At 37.3% G+C, this 19,050-nt stretch overlaps 1 protein-coding gene across 1 annotated transcript; it reads right to left on the reverse strand.

Moving 5' to 3' along the window:
- Positions 1–15,123: 15,123 nt before the first annotated feature.
- On the reverse strand, positions 15,124–18,611 carry LOC110806055 (probable choline kinase 1). The gene is made up of 8 exons (XM_022011691.2): positions 18,459–18,611; positions 17,205–17,630; positions 16,717–16,838; positions 16,382–16,583; positions 16,183–16,300; positions 16,054–16,101; positions 15,563–15,663; positions 15,124–15,404 (listed from the first exon to the last, which is right to left on the reverse strand). Exons 2-8 carry the CDS (start codon positions 17,550–17,552, stop codon positions 15,276–15,278), a joined length of 1,068 nt encoding a protein of 355 aa, XP_021867383.1. The 5' UTR covers positions 17,553–17,630; positions 18,459–18,611; the 3' UTR covers positions 15,124–15,275.
- Positions 18,612–19,050: the final 439 nt, after the last annotated feature.

Consider the following 19,050-nt stretch of genomic DNA (forward strand, 5'->3'; position numbering starts at 1 on the left):
TCAAACAATGGAAGCTAGGATACACTAATGACCTACAAGTGGGAAATGAAGCATGGCAATGCTACATTAGTTGTAGGGTCATCTAGCTTGTTTTAAGTCCTTTCAAAGGCTGGAACTTAATGGCTATTTTGTTCCATAATCAACATACCTAAATTTCTGTTTTCAAACACAGAAAGACTCACATTCAAGAAAAACAAAAACAATGTTTGTTTGTTTATTTGAATGAAATGGTCAATTACAGGTTGAGTCAATATGCTTGATTAAAACAAACAACTCTTTAAAGAACTTTACTAGGTTCAAATCAACCCCTTGATTTGAGTTCCACTAATCTTTGGCATTGTTGCTTAGACCATATCAACAAGTTAACATTCAAAAGCTCTATTTTGATGGACTTTTGAAAGTTGATTGATTTCTAGATCATTTTAAGACAACTAGTCTTACTTGTTGAAAGTAACAAAAGATATGAACTATTGTTAGAACGCCTAGACAATAGAGTTCAAAGCTAAAGAAAGATTTTATGACTTTATTATTTCACATGGATTTGAGTGAATATAGGTTTATTTACTCAAATGTGATATAAGTTGAATCTGTTTGGCTAGTTCAAAGATTCAGAAGTATAAAATCCACTTGGCAAGAAATCATAAAGATCTAGGTTAGATCATGTTGATGATTACTTGAGACCAAATATGATCATCAATGATTGTGCGTTGTAATTTCACAATCTAGGTCCATAAGATATGGCATATCTTAGTTGGAATAATCGAAGTCAATTAGTACTTGATTCGATTAATGATGAATCATAAAGACTTTTCCTATAATTTCTAAAACAAAATGCTCAACTACCACCAAACTAAACCAAATTCGTCAAAGCTATTGAAAAGTAATTTCAGAATAACTTTTCATAAAATATATCTAGAGAGTTGCAAAACTCAGTGGGAGCTTAGTGTTTGTCATTCGACAAACTAAGGCCCAAGTATAGATATATGTTTCATTATGATTTATTCAAATGAGACACAAGGGTATTGTTTCTACCACGAATTTTTGAGAACATAATGTTTGTTTGCTCGAAATAATGTCCTTTTGGAGATTCGTTTCCAAAATGACAAGTGGGAGAAAATAGACCTCGAAAGTCTTCGAGGCGAACAACAAACATAAACGGACATTCCGGAGGCTTTTCGAAGTGCTTCAGAAAATCCGAACTTATTCTGTAAGGACTTTACAAGTGGCTTTAAAGAATAGACATCTCTTAGAAGACTTTACAAGTGCTTCAAGGAGAACAGAATATTCAAAGGACTTTCAAGTGGCTATTGATATTCTATTGTTTGATGTTCTATACCCAAGTAGGCATAGAATTCAAGTCACTGAAACTATGAGATTCTTCTATTAGATAGTGAAGAAACATAGAGATCAGGTCAATGAAACTATGAGATTCTTCTATTAAATAGTGAAGAAACCTACAACTTGCAGTCAAACTATTATCATATAGATTAATGAGTTTGTGACTTGTAAGAAAGCTATGACGAAATATAGATTCCCTAAAATGGTTAGAGGCCATATATAGACTATATGTTTAATTGGTTAAAGGCCATAAAACATACTCAATGTTTTGATGACAAAATTGAAATTTTGTTGATTTGCAAGAATAGTTTCACACCTATTGGTTGCAAGTTTGTTTTAAGGATAAAAACCATCAAACATGGAATTGTGTTCACACACAAAGCTAGATTAGTTGCTAAAGGTTACAAGCAAATTCATGGCATGGATTGTGTTGAAACCTCATGCATAATCGTAATACACAAGTCTATAAATCAAGCAATGATTGCATATTGGTACATATGGCAATTGGATGACAAAACGTATTCCTCAATCAAATGATGGAATAAACTATGTACATGGTATGTCATAGGATTTGTGGATCCAAATAAATGCTTGAAAAAAAAAGCTAGCTTATAAAATCTAAGTACAGATTTAAGCAAGCAAATTGGGAATTAGAAATGTATTTTAGTGAAGCTAATAAGTATTTTAATTTCATAAAATGCACATAATTCTTATAGATATATAAGAAGTTTAGTGGGAGTACATAAAACTTAATTGGTCCTATGTGTATCACACACATATCTCTCTATTGTGAAATAACATTCAAATGATAATGACTTAGGTTTGAAATTATTCATCAATGTTGGACCAAGGCGAAACTTAGTACATACTGGGTATTAAGATCTATTTACAAAGATCTTATGATATTGTTTAGTAATGGCATTTACTAAATCAAACACGAAAGACTCCATTGGAGATATTCGATCCATATGAATAAATCTAAGTAATGAATGTTTGAACTATGTATAAGCATTTACTAAGTTAAACATCAAAGAATCTAATGAGATTCTTCACCTATATTATATGTCAAAGAATTTAGTTGGATTCAGTATCTACTGTAACTGAATGAGCTAAAGTTACATGAATAGAATTCAATTGGGAATTATTCTGCAAAAGAATTTATCATGTATATAATATAATATGAGGATCGCCAAAAACGTATCGTATGACTTTAGGCATGACGAACATATACCAATCTCTATTGATCTAAGTGAAGATCAACTAGATTGAGATCAAGAACACTTATGGTACTTGAAAAGGTACATAGGAATAGTTCTTGATTCAAGGAAATAAAGATATGCTAAATATTGATGCTACACGCATAAACACTGGCAAAGGATCAAGCAAGACCCTTTGGAGTTAACCATTGACAAGGACGAGCTAAAGAGCATCGTGTTTTGAAATGGCAACATGGATTGAAGACCATGAGTTTTTGCGTGGGAAATTAAAATAATAATTTCTATGTTCTAAGATATAGTTGGAGAGTCTTCCACATATCTGTGAACTGCTTGGATAAGTAGATCCAAACAAAGCATCACTAGCAACCTATACAGTTGAAGTAAAAGTAATTATTGCCTAAGAATCAATAAAATAGAGTTGTTTATATGAGTTCTTCATTGAACTTGGGAAGATCACATGTCTGTTGAATTCATGGTTCTTCATTGCAAAATGCGTAGAACCACTAATGTAGCAAGAAAGACTAGATCACAAAATAAACATACTCAAAAGTTCTTATCATCATATCTCGAAGAACATTCGATGAAAAGGATGTTAAGATTGGCAAAGCGTGATAACTAAACCTATGCAACAAGTGAGAAGCAACACTCACGTTGTAGCACTGGAATCAAGCATAGCTTTGAATTCCATGAACTGTTTTAAAGATGGGTTTGAGGCCCATGGTTGTAAAACAATGGGGTTGAACATTTATCATATATGAAATGTATTTTCATATTCCATTTAATCTTGGTTTAGTATTAAATGATGAGTCCCTTCAATTTGACGATATATTCAAGATAGACTGTCAGGACCAGTCCTGTGACTAAGAAATGTCTATCAAGTGAACTTGAATGTCAAAGGTTGAAAATGGTCCCTAGTCGGAGTTTTCTATAAAATTGGACGCATAGAAAACGTTAGACGATTAGAATGCAAGATGACTAGTAGTTCTGTTTCTTGAACTATGTGGACATGGCAATGTCATAATCATTTGCATAGATACTTACTTTGGGAAGACTAGTATCGGACAAGACCTATGAAACTTTACTGTAAGAGATGAAAATCTGTCATAAGTAAATTTCATTAAAATTATTAGACACTAAATCCTCAATACCTGAGTGATTTGAGATTACTTGTTTGAGAACTGGTTGCTTTGACGTTGACCAACCGTCGCACCGTAAAAGGAGGCTATAAAGGCAACGCTCAGGTAATCACCTATCAAACGAAGTCTAATCTCAAGATCGCAAGATTGGGATTGTCCTCCCATAAATCGGGATGAGATGCTTAAAATTTGTAAAAGGCCACTCGGAGAGCTAGAAACTGTGAAATGCATGGCCGTGCTCGGATGAATCATAGGCTATGATTATCTGTTTATTTGATCAGTTGAACTCTGAAACCGAGAAACACCTCTGGACATAATAAGGATGACAGCTCTTACCTTATGTTCAAGAGCAAGCATCGAGCGACAAAGGAATTAGGAAATGCACACTTGTCCCTAAGGACAAGTGGGAGACTGAAGGAAATAATGCCCTTGGTCCAAGTATGCATTCTATGTTAAGTCTAATAATGCTGTTCAGTATTAATTAACAAGTTGATAATTCAGTGAGATCAAGTGAGCTGAATGCCTAGCTAGAGGCCGCTTCAGTTCAAGTGGAATTAATGATATTAATCCACAGCTTACTCTTGACTGAACCCGTAGGGTCACACAAATAGTACGTAAACGGATCAAGTATTTAATGGCATTAAATACTCTATCTATGGATATTCAGAATCGACGGATCTTGGTTTCAGTGGGAGCTGAGATCGTTACAAGCAAGAAATGAATACTCCGGAAACGATGATATTGCCGGAAACGGAAATATGGATCGTATCGGAAATATAACTATTATTCAAGTCGTAGATGTTACCGGAAACGGAAACATGGTACGTATCGGAAAATATTATCGGAAATGGAAATATTGCCGGAATCGGAAATATTGCCGGAAACGGAAATATTGTCAGAATCGGAAATATTATCGGAATCGGAAAATAATTCCGGAAACGGAAATATTAAATATTTGTTCGAAACGGAAATTGATTCCGGAATCGGAAATATTAAATATTGTTCGTATCGAAAATAAATTCCGGAACCGGGAATTTAATCGGAAGCGTATCGTACGAATAAGCATCGGACGAGGCCTGCCGTACGAGGGCCCTGCACGAAGCCAGGCCATCGCCCAGCAAGCCAAGCGCGCCACACGAACAGCCAAGGCCACGCCAGGCCCAGCGGAAGGCCAGGCCCAGCAGGCCATGGCAGCGCGCGCAGCAATGGGCTGCGAGCTGTGCTGCTGCTCGCGTGGGCTTGCGGCTCGCGTGGGCCGAGCGGCCGTGTGGGCTGTGCGCGGGCATGGCCTGCACGCTTGTGGGTCATGCTCGTGTAGAGTTTGTGTTCACATACGAAACCTAAATTATGTAGGATTTGTTTGATGATTAAATTCCTAATCCTAAAAGGATAAAATTAATTAATTAGAGTCCTACTAGGATTCTAGTTTAACTAATTAGTATCCTAATAAGATTCCAGTTCCTTTTCCATACCTCTATAAATAAGGGCCTAGGGTCATTATTTGTAGGAACGATTGAAGTATTCAAAGGGTAAGTTTTTGAAATAAAATTAACCATACACTTGCAAACACTAGCCGAAATTCCTAGCAACCTTAAGGGCGATTCTAGTTGGTCTAAATTGAGGCGGATCCGGACGTATTGTGGACTATCTACGGAGGGACGACATTTGGAGTCCTAAAGACTTGTTCTTGTTCGGTTCGGGCACAGCTAGGGAAGGCACGCTACAACATGTATGCATCAATACTATGCTAAATGATTATGTCAATATAATATGCTTTCCTGGCTTTATGGTTTTTCCGCATGATTTATGAATTTTCATATGTATCATAACCTCACAATAACTTGTTTGGATACATCCTGTTAATATACCCTTGAGCCGTCCCCATGCTGCTCATCGGCCTTGGTTGATGTAAACTCATGACACTAGCTTGAGGCTGGAAATTGTGAGTCCTAGCAGATATAATCCTCATGCTTGACCAATACCTATACAAATTATCCTATCTCATTCAACCCATCTTTCAAACCGTCTTGAGTCACGAATAAAAGAAATAAGACAAATGAAAAGTACAAAAACAATAATAAATAATAAAAAAGAAAACCTTGCAAAGCGCGTTTAAAAGTTCGTCTAAAAAGAAAAAGAAGCATTTAGCGCACCAAAAAAGATTCGCCCAGAAAACATTTTCAGCGCCCACGTCTGGGCGCCGAAAACTTTGACGCCCCAGCCTGGGCGTTGAAACTCTCTGCCTGCCAAATTTTGACCAGAAGTGCTCGTCATTTTATCCGCACATGCACGGAAAAATAACGAAAACTTGGAGGGGTACAACACGTATTCAGATATACGTACCACCAAAAAAAATATACATGTACTCAAAAAAAATAAAACAAATTTACAAATTTTTGGCTTACGGCAAGGCAGCAGATTAAAATAATAATAAACTTCACTTATTCTACCGTTTCAAATAATATGTTTCCACCTCAGAACGTACTTGTTTAAAATCGGCATTCTAAGAAACCATTTTCTAGGCTAAGAACTACGCAAGACCTGATTCCAAATTAAATTTATTTAAAGCGGATACGTAGGCAATCCATGATTCGGTCCAACCAATTTGCAAAGATGTTAGAGCCTATAGAATAACAAGAATAAGAAATAGAGTCCCTTATTGAAATTTAATTACTTGCAACCCAAGTCGAAAGAAAAATTTAAGTCAAAGGAAGAATCCAAGTCACCAAGATGCCAAAACGAGCACACATCGAAAAATAATAAGGGCACATACCCTTGCCAGAAGGAGCACTCACACTCCTAGGCACTTAGCCAAGACTCAAAAGATCGCTTTTCCTCAATTGAATGGGGGCTAGCGCAAGCGTCCATGACCTCTAAAGTACTCGACTTGACCCTCCCTAAAGCGAACTAACTCACTTAAAGACTTTCTTTCACCACTAGACATAGTCGTTCGCTTAAAGACCTTCTTTCACCACTAGACACAGTCATAATCGCCAACAAGTAGTAAAGGCAGTAAAGCTTGCAATAAAGAGGATTATTCTACGGCATCGCCCCATCGTTCCTTCGAACTCAGGGCACCCGTTCATGGTAACTCAAATGCTTGCGAATCCCCTTTGAGAAAAAAAAATCAGACATTGTCAATAGGACTTGGCACTTAACCAAGGCTCACCCTACTCAGACATATGACACGGGCACCTAAAATGGAAATATGAAAGCATCATTAATGGGAAGACATAATAGCAATTGGGGGCTAAAAATTGAAATGAAAGAGCTAGGGAAAGAACTAAATATACCTTGACCTTTTGCACGGACATACACCAAGTAAATCTAAGTCAATTTGAAAACGGTTTATATTCCCGCAATTCTGGAAAAGATGGCCCTAAAAGCCTAAAAGCATATGCCAAACGGGCACAAGTATATCTTCACGCCTGCACCCTGGCTTCCAGCAAATCCTTAGACAACATTCCAAAAATCGTAACAGTATTTTGATTCACTCATGTAATCCTGTACGAACCCTTCTATAAGTCAACTTACTTAGGACACCTCGGATTGTACACAGTAGGACTCGGACTTCAAATAATTTTCAAAAACTTCTTCGAACATAATAAAGTGTCGTTGGTTTAAGCTAAGTATGCATTTATCTCGATGTTGCAAGTGAGTCAAAAGATTTCTAAATATGATTATGGGTAAAGAAAGGCACCTAGCTTTTGGTCAAGGCACGTTTCAACATGTGACTACCTTGACCATGGCAATATTGCACAATACGACATTTATAAGAGAAGTAGCAAATCACTACTCGAACATACCTCGCACTAAACGAGTCTGGTTCAAACTATTCATGATCCTTGTCACCATGAATGCATAAAAACGTATGCCAAGCATTACAGCACCAAGCCAATCCCGTAGCTGCAATTGGGGGCTTGAGAAAAACACTCTAAAAATGCTCGAAATGACGATTTTATCGCAAATTCTCGATGCTAATGCTATACACACGTCATAGGGGCACAAGCCTAAGGTCAATCGTGTAAAACGAACCTTAGAATGGCTACAACCCCTCCCAAATTCTAAAGCACTACTTAGAATATGTAAAGTCACCCCACTATCAAGGGTAACTGAAAATCGCGAGTCACCAAAACTCCGGTCAAACTACTGCACATAACGCTCGCCCTATAAGCGCCCGTTACACAGTCTACGTCGTTCCAAAGCAAAAACGAAAGTCCTGCCTGGGGCGCACTTTAAACGCCCAGGACCAGGCGCCAGAGATTCCGACGCCTAGCTCTGGGCGCTGACAATCAACTCCAGGCGAAGGCTGTCGAGGATAAACAAAAAAGGAACATCTATGAATCCTCGCATCGAACGAAGTAATAAGCCGTGCACACCCACGCAGAAGGTGCTACACTTGTTCGAGGACCTGAACGACGCGTGATGAAGTACTCCAATGCAAAAAATAATAATGATATCCCAACACCTGGAGGAATGTTCTAAGACACGCCGTTAGGCCACACAAGCCTACGTCGCACCATAAGTTTAACCATCCCACAGTACAAGTCTAAAAAAAAAAAGAGAATAAGGCATATTGCGCTAATGCGGGCACAACCAAGAACATGTGTAAAAGAGGCAAAGACTACTTATCGCCCAAATTCAAAATGCAAGCCACACGACTTCTACATTGAGGATTAAGGGTAGCAAAATATTACCTACCACGGCAGGGATAGCTCGCACCTACACGAGCGAAACCCCAAGGCATCTTTCTCGAAAGAACCTACAAAAATCGTACGCCAAAAGGAAGCATCCCAACATGCATACTTGGGGGCTCCAAGCTACGAAACAACCATAGCAAAATAAAAAACAAATCTCGAAGCAAATGTTTGAACAATCGAAAGGGCACGATGCTTGAGCCCACTTCATGAATGGACCTAAACCCTATCAAGCTTCTAAGCAAACTATTCAAAATCAGTCATTGCCCAAAAAAAATGATTCAAACAAACTGATTAATGGACCGCACCCAACGGCCATTCTATGAACACTCGTTCGCACATACATATCATCTTTTCTAAGTATCGAACATTTACGAACGCGTTCAAAAAAAAAAAAAGAAAAAAAAGAAAACGAATGAACAAGAGGCCAACTGTGTCATCAAAAGACCAGCCCATATAACACTTTCAACGCCCCACCTGGGCGTGAATTATTTCAACGCCCAGGCCTGGGCGCCGAAAATGAACCCAGGCTCAAAAAAGGCCCTAACTTCTATTGGGCCCTGCCGCATCCATTCGACTCGAAAATTGCCGATTTCCTTACTGAAAGTCGCACCTCACGGCTTTGTTAAGAGTAGCACACCACTACAAGGGTCGCTCTCACTTACGAGCACAATCCCAAACACGATCAAGGACATTACAGAATGCGTATCCCCAAGGAACCTCTTTGACAAGAAATGACCGTCAAGCACGAGTGCTTGGGGGCTCGAAAGAAAATATATATTATGCAAAGGTAAAACAATATTGCCAGACTACGATGTACGAAGTCCCGTGTCTGGATGTCTCAAAAGATAAAACCGGTTTACTACCTCAAGACAAAGGTCGCCGTTGATACTTATACATGGTCCCCTAATCAAGGAACCAGGTAGTGGCAAAATTGAGCCGTAAGGACTAGCTCAAAACCATGAAAGATGATGACCACAAGACAATGGTCCGTCTAAGCACGTTGTCAACCCACATTCATGTTGCAACTAAATCCGAGCATCCCTCGAAAGAAAATAAGTTCTTCAAAAAACCAAAACAGGCTCGCCCACCTTCAGCGGGCGGGGTCTGCGTCACTAACCGCGCAGGTCCTCAGTTTTCGAAAAAGAATCTTCAAAAAAATATATGTTTACAGGCTCGCCATCTTTAGCCGGCGGGGTCTACGCCACTAACCGCGCAGGTCCTTAGTCGCTGCAGCGATAACTTTTTTTGGTTTTCCGTTTTTCCCAAAAACGATGTGAGTAGCTTTTGGTTTTCCGTTTTTTCCAAAAAAGAACGATGTGAGTAGCTTTTGGTTTTCCGTTTTTCCAAAAAAGAACGATGTGAGTAGCTTTTGGTTTTCCGTTTTTCCAAAAAAGAACGATGTGAGTAGCTTTTGGTTTTCCGTTTTTTCCAAAAAAGAACGATGTGAGTAGCTTTTGGTTTTCCGTTTTTTCCAAAAAAGAGATGTGAGTAGTTTCCCTTTTTTTCAAAATTTAAAAGATTGGTTTTCCGTTTTTCCAAAAAAAAAGAACGATGTGCTGGATTTTCCTTCGTTTTACGTCCCATAAAAACAAGGGGGTTTTCTCGTTTAGCTAACCCTGAAAATGAGAATCTTTAAAACATTTTTACCTCGTGATTGGGCTTGGCCAGGCCCAATTACACTTTATAGCTTTGATTTCGTAAACATCTGTAGCTACTCCCAATGACAAAGTGAGGGAGTTTCTACATCTCTTTAGATACTTCCAATGACAAAGTGAGGGAGTTTCTATACTATCCGTTGACAAATCCCAATGACGCGTGAGGGATATGTCGACACTTCAAGTGATGACCCTTAAGTCAAATGTTATCACTCGGGGGCTCGTGAGACCCTCGCAAAACCAGGTCACCATGACTTGTGTGGCGCACTCCGTCTAATACTTTGACCATCGTCTTACTCCAAGACTCTGTCAAAGTGGGGGCTAACTGTAGACACCTACTTTTGTCCCCATTCCCGAAAGGGAAGGTTCGATGATGAAAACATAAATCTCCACTTGACAACGCATCTCCTATAAAATAACGAATCTCGATCACCCCTTTTCATTTCACCCGAAACCTGCTATTTATAGAAACCTGCTATTTATGGAAACCTGCTAAAAATAGTAACTGCCGTAATGGGTAGTTGTTAAAAGTGGCAAGTCATAAAAGATAGAAACATGTCAGAATTAGGTGTTGCACTCCAACATAAATCCTAAATGAGATAGAAATTGCGAGAGAATCCTATTCCTAATATGATTCGAAAGTGAGAGTTACGTATTAATTAGAATCCTAACGAGCCTAGAGTTCGTAACGGGCCCAGACGCATTCCGTCACAAGGTTAATACGCACTAAAAGACTCGATTAAGTCTCAAATACTCCGGATTCTAGGAATCCGAATCTGACTAAGAAAATAGCCCAGATCCTATTTTCAACGCCTGGCTCTGGGCGCCGAAATCTTCGGCGCCCAGGTCTGGGCGCTGAAATTACCTGGGACGTGTTCTTTCCTAATTCCTCGTGGATTAGAGATCTACAATTCTATCTTTCCACGAACTCTTTTCTATAAATATAGCCCAAGTTCGACGTGAAAACAACACACAATTATTATTCTGAGTATTGACTCTAAACCCCTAAGCCTAAGCCTCACGCTGCAAAACTGATCACGCGTTCTGTCGCAATCGATCCATAAATCGAACAGAACGTATCCCGTCCCATAATTTGAGATTCGTTAAATAAAAGGAGAAATAGCAAAGTCAAAGTGGTTAGTTTTCTGAGAACCGTGACGCACCTCTCAAGGGTGCGTCGTAATGTGTCCCTTCTCCATGGTTTAATTGCTTTCCTCGCCCTTTTATGAACTGTTAAACTAATTAAATCTGATTGTTCTATCACGCCTAATAAAGATAATATGTTGGGAAATTGGATTATCATGCTAGGTCCCTTAATACAATCTAAATCAGATAATCGCGCTCGATCTAGTACTATATGTTGCATATTGTTAAAACCAACTCAGATTAGTTTAATAGTTAACGCATGTCCCTTCAATTATTTATGCTGAGCTAGTAAGGATATCCTGCCTCTGGAGTTATCGAAGAGCGAGTACTCCTCTCGGTAGTTACAGTCCCCCGAACCCTCAATCTCTACCTTGCGGGTGTATGTTGAGAGATCCCCACACCAGGGATCACAAGGGAACCTACGGCCGTCGTGGTCAAACATAATTGCACTCCCTTTATGTCACGATAACCGGGTTTTGTCAGTTTTTCTCATTGTCGTTAAAAACTGAATGGCGACTCCTATATTACTAGTCAATTGGGTGTAAACTCACAGGAAATCCAATTACACTTGATTTGACAAAAAGAAAAGTCACACCCACGAGGGACAAGGTCACGCATTAGCCTCGCGCTTTTTCGACTCCCTCACAGTTGCATGCAGGTTTTTACCTCTCTTGGTAAACCGAGTTGAATGTGATGAGCCTAATCTCACACTATCGGAGATGTAGTCAAATGGTGTTGAAATATCTCACACTTCCAGAGACATGCTTAATTTGGTAACTTCAAAAAAAAAAAAACCTTGTTGTCCTGCAAGTGCTAGTGATAAAATGAATTTTGCACTAATGGAGATGTATATGCAATAAATGATCATCTCACCACTTTTGGAGATACAATATGAATTTGGAAGAAAATTGCCTCTCACTTTGGAGACATGACATGACATGAGTTTGGAAAAAAATAATGTCTAGCACTTTCCGGGACATGAATTCGGAAGAAGACATCTCGCACTTTAGGAGATGGGACGTGAATTTGAAGGATAATGTCTCGCACTTTAGAGACATGACTTGATTTTGAAAGAATAATGTCTCGTACTTTTGGAGACATGACATGCATGAAGTTTGAAAGAATAATGTCTCAGACTTTTTGATATATGACATGAATTTGAAAGAATAACTTCTCTCACTTTTGGAGATGTGACATGAAATTTGAAAGAATAACGTCTCGCACTTTTGTAGACGTGATATGATTTTGAAATAATAATGTCTCGCTCTTTGGAGGCATGACATAAATTAGTATGTCTCACTTTTAGAGATACAATGAAACAAAATGATGTGTCTGCATGTGTTCTATATGCAATGAATGACACTAGAGTATGCTTATTGACGCAAGTGTGTGTGCATAATGACAATGTTGGTGATTTTTGGAAAAAAATAGAATGGCCCCAAAGATAATCCATTAGTTTGAAGAGACGCGGCATTATAGAAGAAGGTGAAGCATTTCGACTCTTGTTTGCAAACAGCCACAAATGATGATTGGACAGTGCGAGCTTGGGATTAAAAATGCATAAAGACCACGGGAATAGCCTTCCGTAATGCGGCCGTGGAAATGCCCCGGCCCCAGTACTCGTCCTCTATAACGTAACTCAATTGAGCTCTACGTTGATCATTGTCCTACCAGGGCCGGACAACGACATATCCGATAGAACGGTCGTCGAGGAATAGGGATGGCAATGGGTAGGATCCGGACCGGATCCTCTAGGATCCAGATCCATATCCGTTTTTTAGACAAGGATCCAGATCCTACCCGGATCCGCTGGGTAATGAAATTGAGGATCCAGATCCGACGGATCCTACGGATCCGGGTCCAAAACGGATCCTAACTTATTTTTTCATCAAACGACCCTAATTTTCATTTTAACCTTAAAACATAGTTTAATAAAACTTCAATAACAACGTTATTTGTCCATACAAGCATTCACTAAAATCAAATTTAACAAATCCAACATAAATAATGATCAAAGTTCAACAAACTTCAATAATGTTACAATTCTTAAGTCTTTATTTTTATATTTTAATTTTTTTTAATAAAAACGGGTAAATGGATCCGAATCCGGGTAATGACTTAGGACCCGATCCAGATCCGTTTTTAAAACCAAGGATCCAGATCCTACCCGGATCCGTCGGGTCCAAAAATTGAGGATCCAGATCCGCTGAAAACGGATCTGGATCCACGGATCCGGATCGAGTCCATTACCCACTGCCATCCCTATCGAGGAATACAAACCATCAAAAAGGATGGGGTATAACAACATCCTGAGGTACGTGAATGCTTCCTCCTTGGAGTTGATAGTGATCCACTTAAGGTACCTAGTTACTTTATCATCACTTGCTCAAGTAAAGAAGCCCATCAACGTGATCTGAAATATTAAATGGACGGATGAAAATTATTGTTGATAGATCCATGCATCTATGTGATGACTTTTGGAAGTAGAATATATGATCAAACGATGATTTTTTTTTTGTAGTAAACTTGTAGTGGAGGAATGTTTTGGGAAACGTTTAGCTTGACTTAGCTAACCATTTTTGACTTAGGTGCCCATGTGCCATTACCATGACCAAAATGATATGTTTCTTTTTCAAGTGGCCTTTGAACATTCACCCTTGGGACAAAGTTATGATGAGACTTATTGTCTTATCGGATCCATAATTGATTGTGAGGCGAGAGTAGTTTGTTGATTTATGAAAGTATCTATTATACAACTGAGTGTACATTTAATTTCAATAAAATTTGAAACAACGTTATATATCGATAGTATCGTAATTCTCATGTGTCCATTCAATCCGTGAATGGGTATAAATATGATGATTAGTATATAGAGATGTGTCACTAATCCGTGAATGGGTAAATATGATGAGTAGTACATGCATAGAAATGTTTGACATCTTAATTGTAAAGGGAAAAAGGAAAGCAAGTTAACATAATATGGGTTTCAAGAAAATTAATAAGGACGATGATAAAGGTCGCAAGTTACGACAACATTTAGTTGTCGCAATCTTACGTGTCGCAGTTTAATTGGTACATATAGGCGCCATGTAGGATACACGTCATTATAATATTTTTACTATCAATGCAATATTTCTACTATAAAATATGTAAATAAGGTAGTTGATATGAATAAGGAAACAAATTAGAATATTAAGATTTTCCTACCTTTTTTTATAACATGTATAATAGATAATATAAGTTAAATATTTTAATTTTCAATTTAAATCATGACACATAAGCATGCCATGTCATCATTGTGACACGGCTTCGAATTAATAAATAATAATGAGTGCGCTGAGACATATTTCGGTCAATGGCCTAATTGGTACGCAGTAGTATGCAATAATTAAGAGAATAACAACACTGAAATTGCTATTTGTAGAATGCGGAGTACTTCCGACGTAGTTAGTATGATTTTATTTTTCCCTTTTAATCCAACAAGAAAAGTAGGATATATATTAATAATTGAACCGACTCAAAATGATTTGATATGAAAAGTTCCAAGAATAAATTAATAAGAGAAGTTTGTTTGGCTTTAACAATAAGTTTTTGATTGAGTTAAGAATAATATTTTTGTTGATGGACGAATATGTATATTTGCAAGTGATCGATATAAAGTGTATGTGTGTAAGTGTGTTGTTGCTGACTTTGGTATTATACCTAAAATTTAGCGGTAGCAAAAGAAATGAACGTAAGTCAATGATACTACTTGGTATAATATTGTAATTGTTTTTGAGTAATTTGAATTGTCATACTTCGTAGTTATTATTTATGTTAAGCTAGAAGTATACATCAATTCAAGAACATAGATATGATCCTAAGGGGAACCGGACAGTAGTATTTTGTGAGTGAGAGTGATTAAGAGATGGTATGATCTAAGATTCGGACACAAGGAAAAAGTAGTTGTTGGTTTGCAATTTAAAGAAAAAGGCTAAGTAAAAGGATGCATTTTGAAGATCGATCAGTACAGCACGGTTTCATAGCGCAAAATTTACAAAACTTTAGACACCAAGAATAATAAGTGAATCCCAGTTTGAGGTTTCAAAAACCATTTTGGCAATCATCACGTACTGCAAAGGGACCGAGGAGTTGAGGCTTCCTTAACCAGTACTGTTGGAACCTCTGCCTCGCATACTCCTTGTAATCAAAGTCGATGTTATTCACATGAGCCTGCCACTCACAAATCAAACACTCGTTGTTATTATTATTATTATTATTATTATTACAAATCAAACACTCGTTGTTATTATTATTATTATTATTATTACAAATCAAACAGTCTTTAGCTATGAAATTATTTAACGCGAATGTAAAAGAAAGATGCATACCGAGATAATGCCCCACAAGCCCCAAAAGAGATGATTTGCTAGCGAGTATTTTTCAACATCTTCAACCAAGTTGTCCACTTCACTGTCACAAACCTCATCACCTGTGGAGTGTGTCATTATCAATTTAGCTGTTTTAAAACCAAACAAATATTGAATCATTTGATTATCAAGTTTGTACTACTACTACTACTACTACTACTACTACTACTACTACTACTACTACTACTACTACTACATTGATTGGAATATATGCAAAACTCCAACTTTTTTTGATTTGGATGGATCAGCATTCAGCAGAAACAGACATCAACTATCAACTATCAGCATCAAGAATCTAATTTAACATAAGTCGCTAAGATTCCGAGTCAGCTCCAGGTTACATTTTTTTGGTCACATTCAACAGCTGGCTAATTTCACTGACTCATAAATTTGCTGAAAATGATTTCTTAACTGTTTGAAAATATTGGTAAAAATCACAGATTGACACTAACCTGTTGAGGTCAAGTATGCAATGACGAATCTTCGACGTTCATTCTCATCTGTCATAAAATGCAAAATCAGTTAAATAGTTATCAATTGAACTAGCTGTGATAATTAATTAGTTATGGTGATGAACAAACCTGGGTATTTAGTGTAGTCCAAAATATGAGGCTGTTGAGTATGATAATTAGCAGCCATTTCAGAAAAGTGATTAGCAAGATCATAGGCAACAGGATTATAACTCGAGTACTCATAGTCCTGCAGAGAATTCACAATTCAAATAAAGTTAGATAAATGTACGTACTATAAAACTTGATAAAGTGATAGGATAGGATTTACAATTAGAGTGACGGTTTTAGTTTCTTCGTCCATCATTATGTTGCCATACTGCAGATCATTGTGGCAAAATCCGACCTCTTGATCATCGTGTTCGTGTGTGAGTTCCTTTTCCAGAAGCTGAATTTCATCATCTAAATTATCTAATCCATACTCCTTGATGTCTGCAAGTGAGCATAAACTCTTTGCCTTCCTCAGCCAACGCCTATTATCAACGCCACCAATCATTTGGTTAACGAACGATTAGTCCAATTTTCAATTATATATTTATATACAGATTAACTGTTAGACACCTATTCTAATACTTAACGATAGCATAATATATTCTTGTTTGGTACCTTAGCCTGTTCCACAAGATAACAGCTTTAGAGCCAGGCATATCAAGGCTGTGGAATTCTCTCATCTTGGCAGCAATCAGTGCTGATATTTCAGGGTCACGGAGATCATCTGCTGTCAAAGTCTGTAGACAAAAACAGATTTTATTACCTAAATCAAATTCATGTTATTACCTAAATCAACGACATAACAAATTCAAGATAAGATATAATCCCAAACCAAATGTATGAGATCGGCTACATGATCAAAGATTTTATCTTTAGTGATCGTCCGTAAAAAAAGATTCTTGACTTAGTACCAAAATCAAGATATAATCCAAAACCTATCTCCTTATTTTTTGGCAAAGAAATTGACATGTTGTTGTTTGTTTACTATGGCACAGAATAAATATTTAGGATAAAATTCCAAAACATTAATTTTAAATTTAAGCATGGGAAGAAATGAAAAATGAAAAATGAAAAATGAATTGAGTAGAAAAGTCCATTCATACCCTGGCATGGAGGAACTCTTCAACACGGCCATCGGAGAATCGGCCTAGAAGGCGAGGGCCCTGACCGTGGTGTGACAAGTTCTCGAAGGTAAGAATTTCATCGTCTCGATTGAAGAAGACTTCAACACCTTCACCATATATTCTCACCAAAACTTTTCTATGAAAATCATCTTTATCATTAGGCCAAACTATTTGAAACACTTCATTAGTCATCGCACCACTTAAACGCTTCACTTGGATGTAATTTGGGTCATTAACATCTTCCCATGTTGATGCCAATGTCACCAATATTTGCATCAGTTCTTCCGGTAGCGAACCGTCTACGAATCCGTTCGTCTTGATCGCCATTCTTGTATTACAAATCCAAGTTTTAATTAAAGGATTTAATTTGGGTTGTGTTTTGGCTTGTTTTGGAGGTTCTTCTACCTTAACACAGACAAAAACAGAGCATTAGGACTTGGTATTATATAGAAAAGGAGAAGAATATTAGACCAACCCAACTGATATTTGACTAACAAATTAAATTATTAAATAAATGTTTCGGAGTACTACTTTAGTTTTGCTTAAATTGTATAAGTTATTCAACGGAATCTAGAGCTGACGATCTAACACGAAAAGACGACATTATTATCATCTTGATCTTGTATGATTACGACTTTTAGCTACCACTATGCTGTTATGTTTTGACTAAAACAACTCAACTACAAAAACTTACCAATTAACTTAAATTGAAAGCTTCTAAGAGAATCTTAATACTAAAGAAAGAAAGAAATCACGCCCAAATAAAATATGATTCTTTTTTTTTTATCACACAAGAACAATTTTGCATCAATCAAAGTGGGAAATGAATTATTTGACTGAAAAAACCCAAAAGAATCAAAATCTTTCTTTCGATTATAACCGTTGCTTTAATGTTCTATACTTCTATCCATCCATTTCTTTCTCAAGTTGGGAATTGAATAATCACATCAAATTGAATTTAAAAGTTTGCCCTTCCCAAAATTATAAGAACCCCAGAAAGTGAGAAATCTTTTAGGATGGAACCAACATTCAAAATCTACGATAAGTAGCAACTCGGGAATGAATCTCGACTAAATCACTGCTCTTTACAGCCAAAAAGGAATGAATTCTGATGAAGATTTTACAAACAAAATCAAAGAGATTGGCCATTTTAAAGGTGATTTTGTTAAACCCAGTAATCAAAGAAGAAAAACCCACAAATAAAAAATAAAGATTTCTTGAAATTCAACTTACCAAGAATTCAGAGAGGAGAGAGAAAATTGAAATGTAAGTTAGTTGCAATAACAGGGGAAACAATTGCGGGAGCTGCTGGACTATTTATCCTTGAAATTCAACGCTTTTATTTTTATTGAAAAAACTTAAATTGGAGATTTTCACACTCGTATTTGGTACGCGTTAACGAAAAAAATATATGAACACGTGGAGAGAAAAATTGGCATGAGGAGCTGACTAGGAGAGAGAAAATAACTGTAAAGGTCTTTCTCGGCCTAACGTGAGAAATTATAGCCGGGAAAGTTTATCAAAAAACCTAAAATGAAATTAATTAGAAGCTGTAAATTTGTAAGGCAAGTGGGAAACTGACACGTCTATTTTGTCTCCCAATTGGCGGTTATGACGGTAGGGGAGTAAGGGTTGTCGGTGATTGAAATTACCAAAATGGGTATATGCCTGCCATTCCTTATCCATTAAGATGTTGAGTACGGAGTAAGATATTACTGAAATTATTTTACTAATTTTTCTGATTTTTGATACTCCGTATAAAATACTACTTCATTCGTTCCTAAATGTTCTTCTCGTTTCTATTTCGAGCATTCATATATGTTCT

Source organism: Spinacia oleracea, chromosome 4, assembly GCF_020520425.1.
Source record: "Spinacia oleracea cultivar Varoflay chromosome 4, BTI_SOV_V1, whole genome shotgun sequence".
Classification (NCBI taxonomy): domain Eukaryota; kingdom Viridiplantae; phylum Streptophyta; class Magnoliopsida; order Caryophyllales; family Amaranthaceae; genus Spinacia; species Spinacia oleracea.

Coding starts and splice junctions, on each gene's coding strand:
- LOC110806055 (XM_022011691.2), bottom strand. CDS start 17,552: ATGGCGATCAAGACGAACGGATTCGTAGACGGTTCGCTACCGGAAGAA. Junction 16,102..16,182: donor GGACTACACTAAATACCCAG/GTTTGTTCATCA, acceptor ATTTTATGACAG/ATGAGAATGAACGTCGAAGA. Junction 15,405..15,562: donor GCTTGTGGGGCATTATCTCG/GTATGCATCTTT, acceptor TGTGAGTGGCAG/GCTCATGTGAATAACATCGA.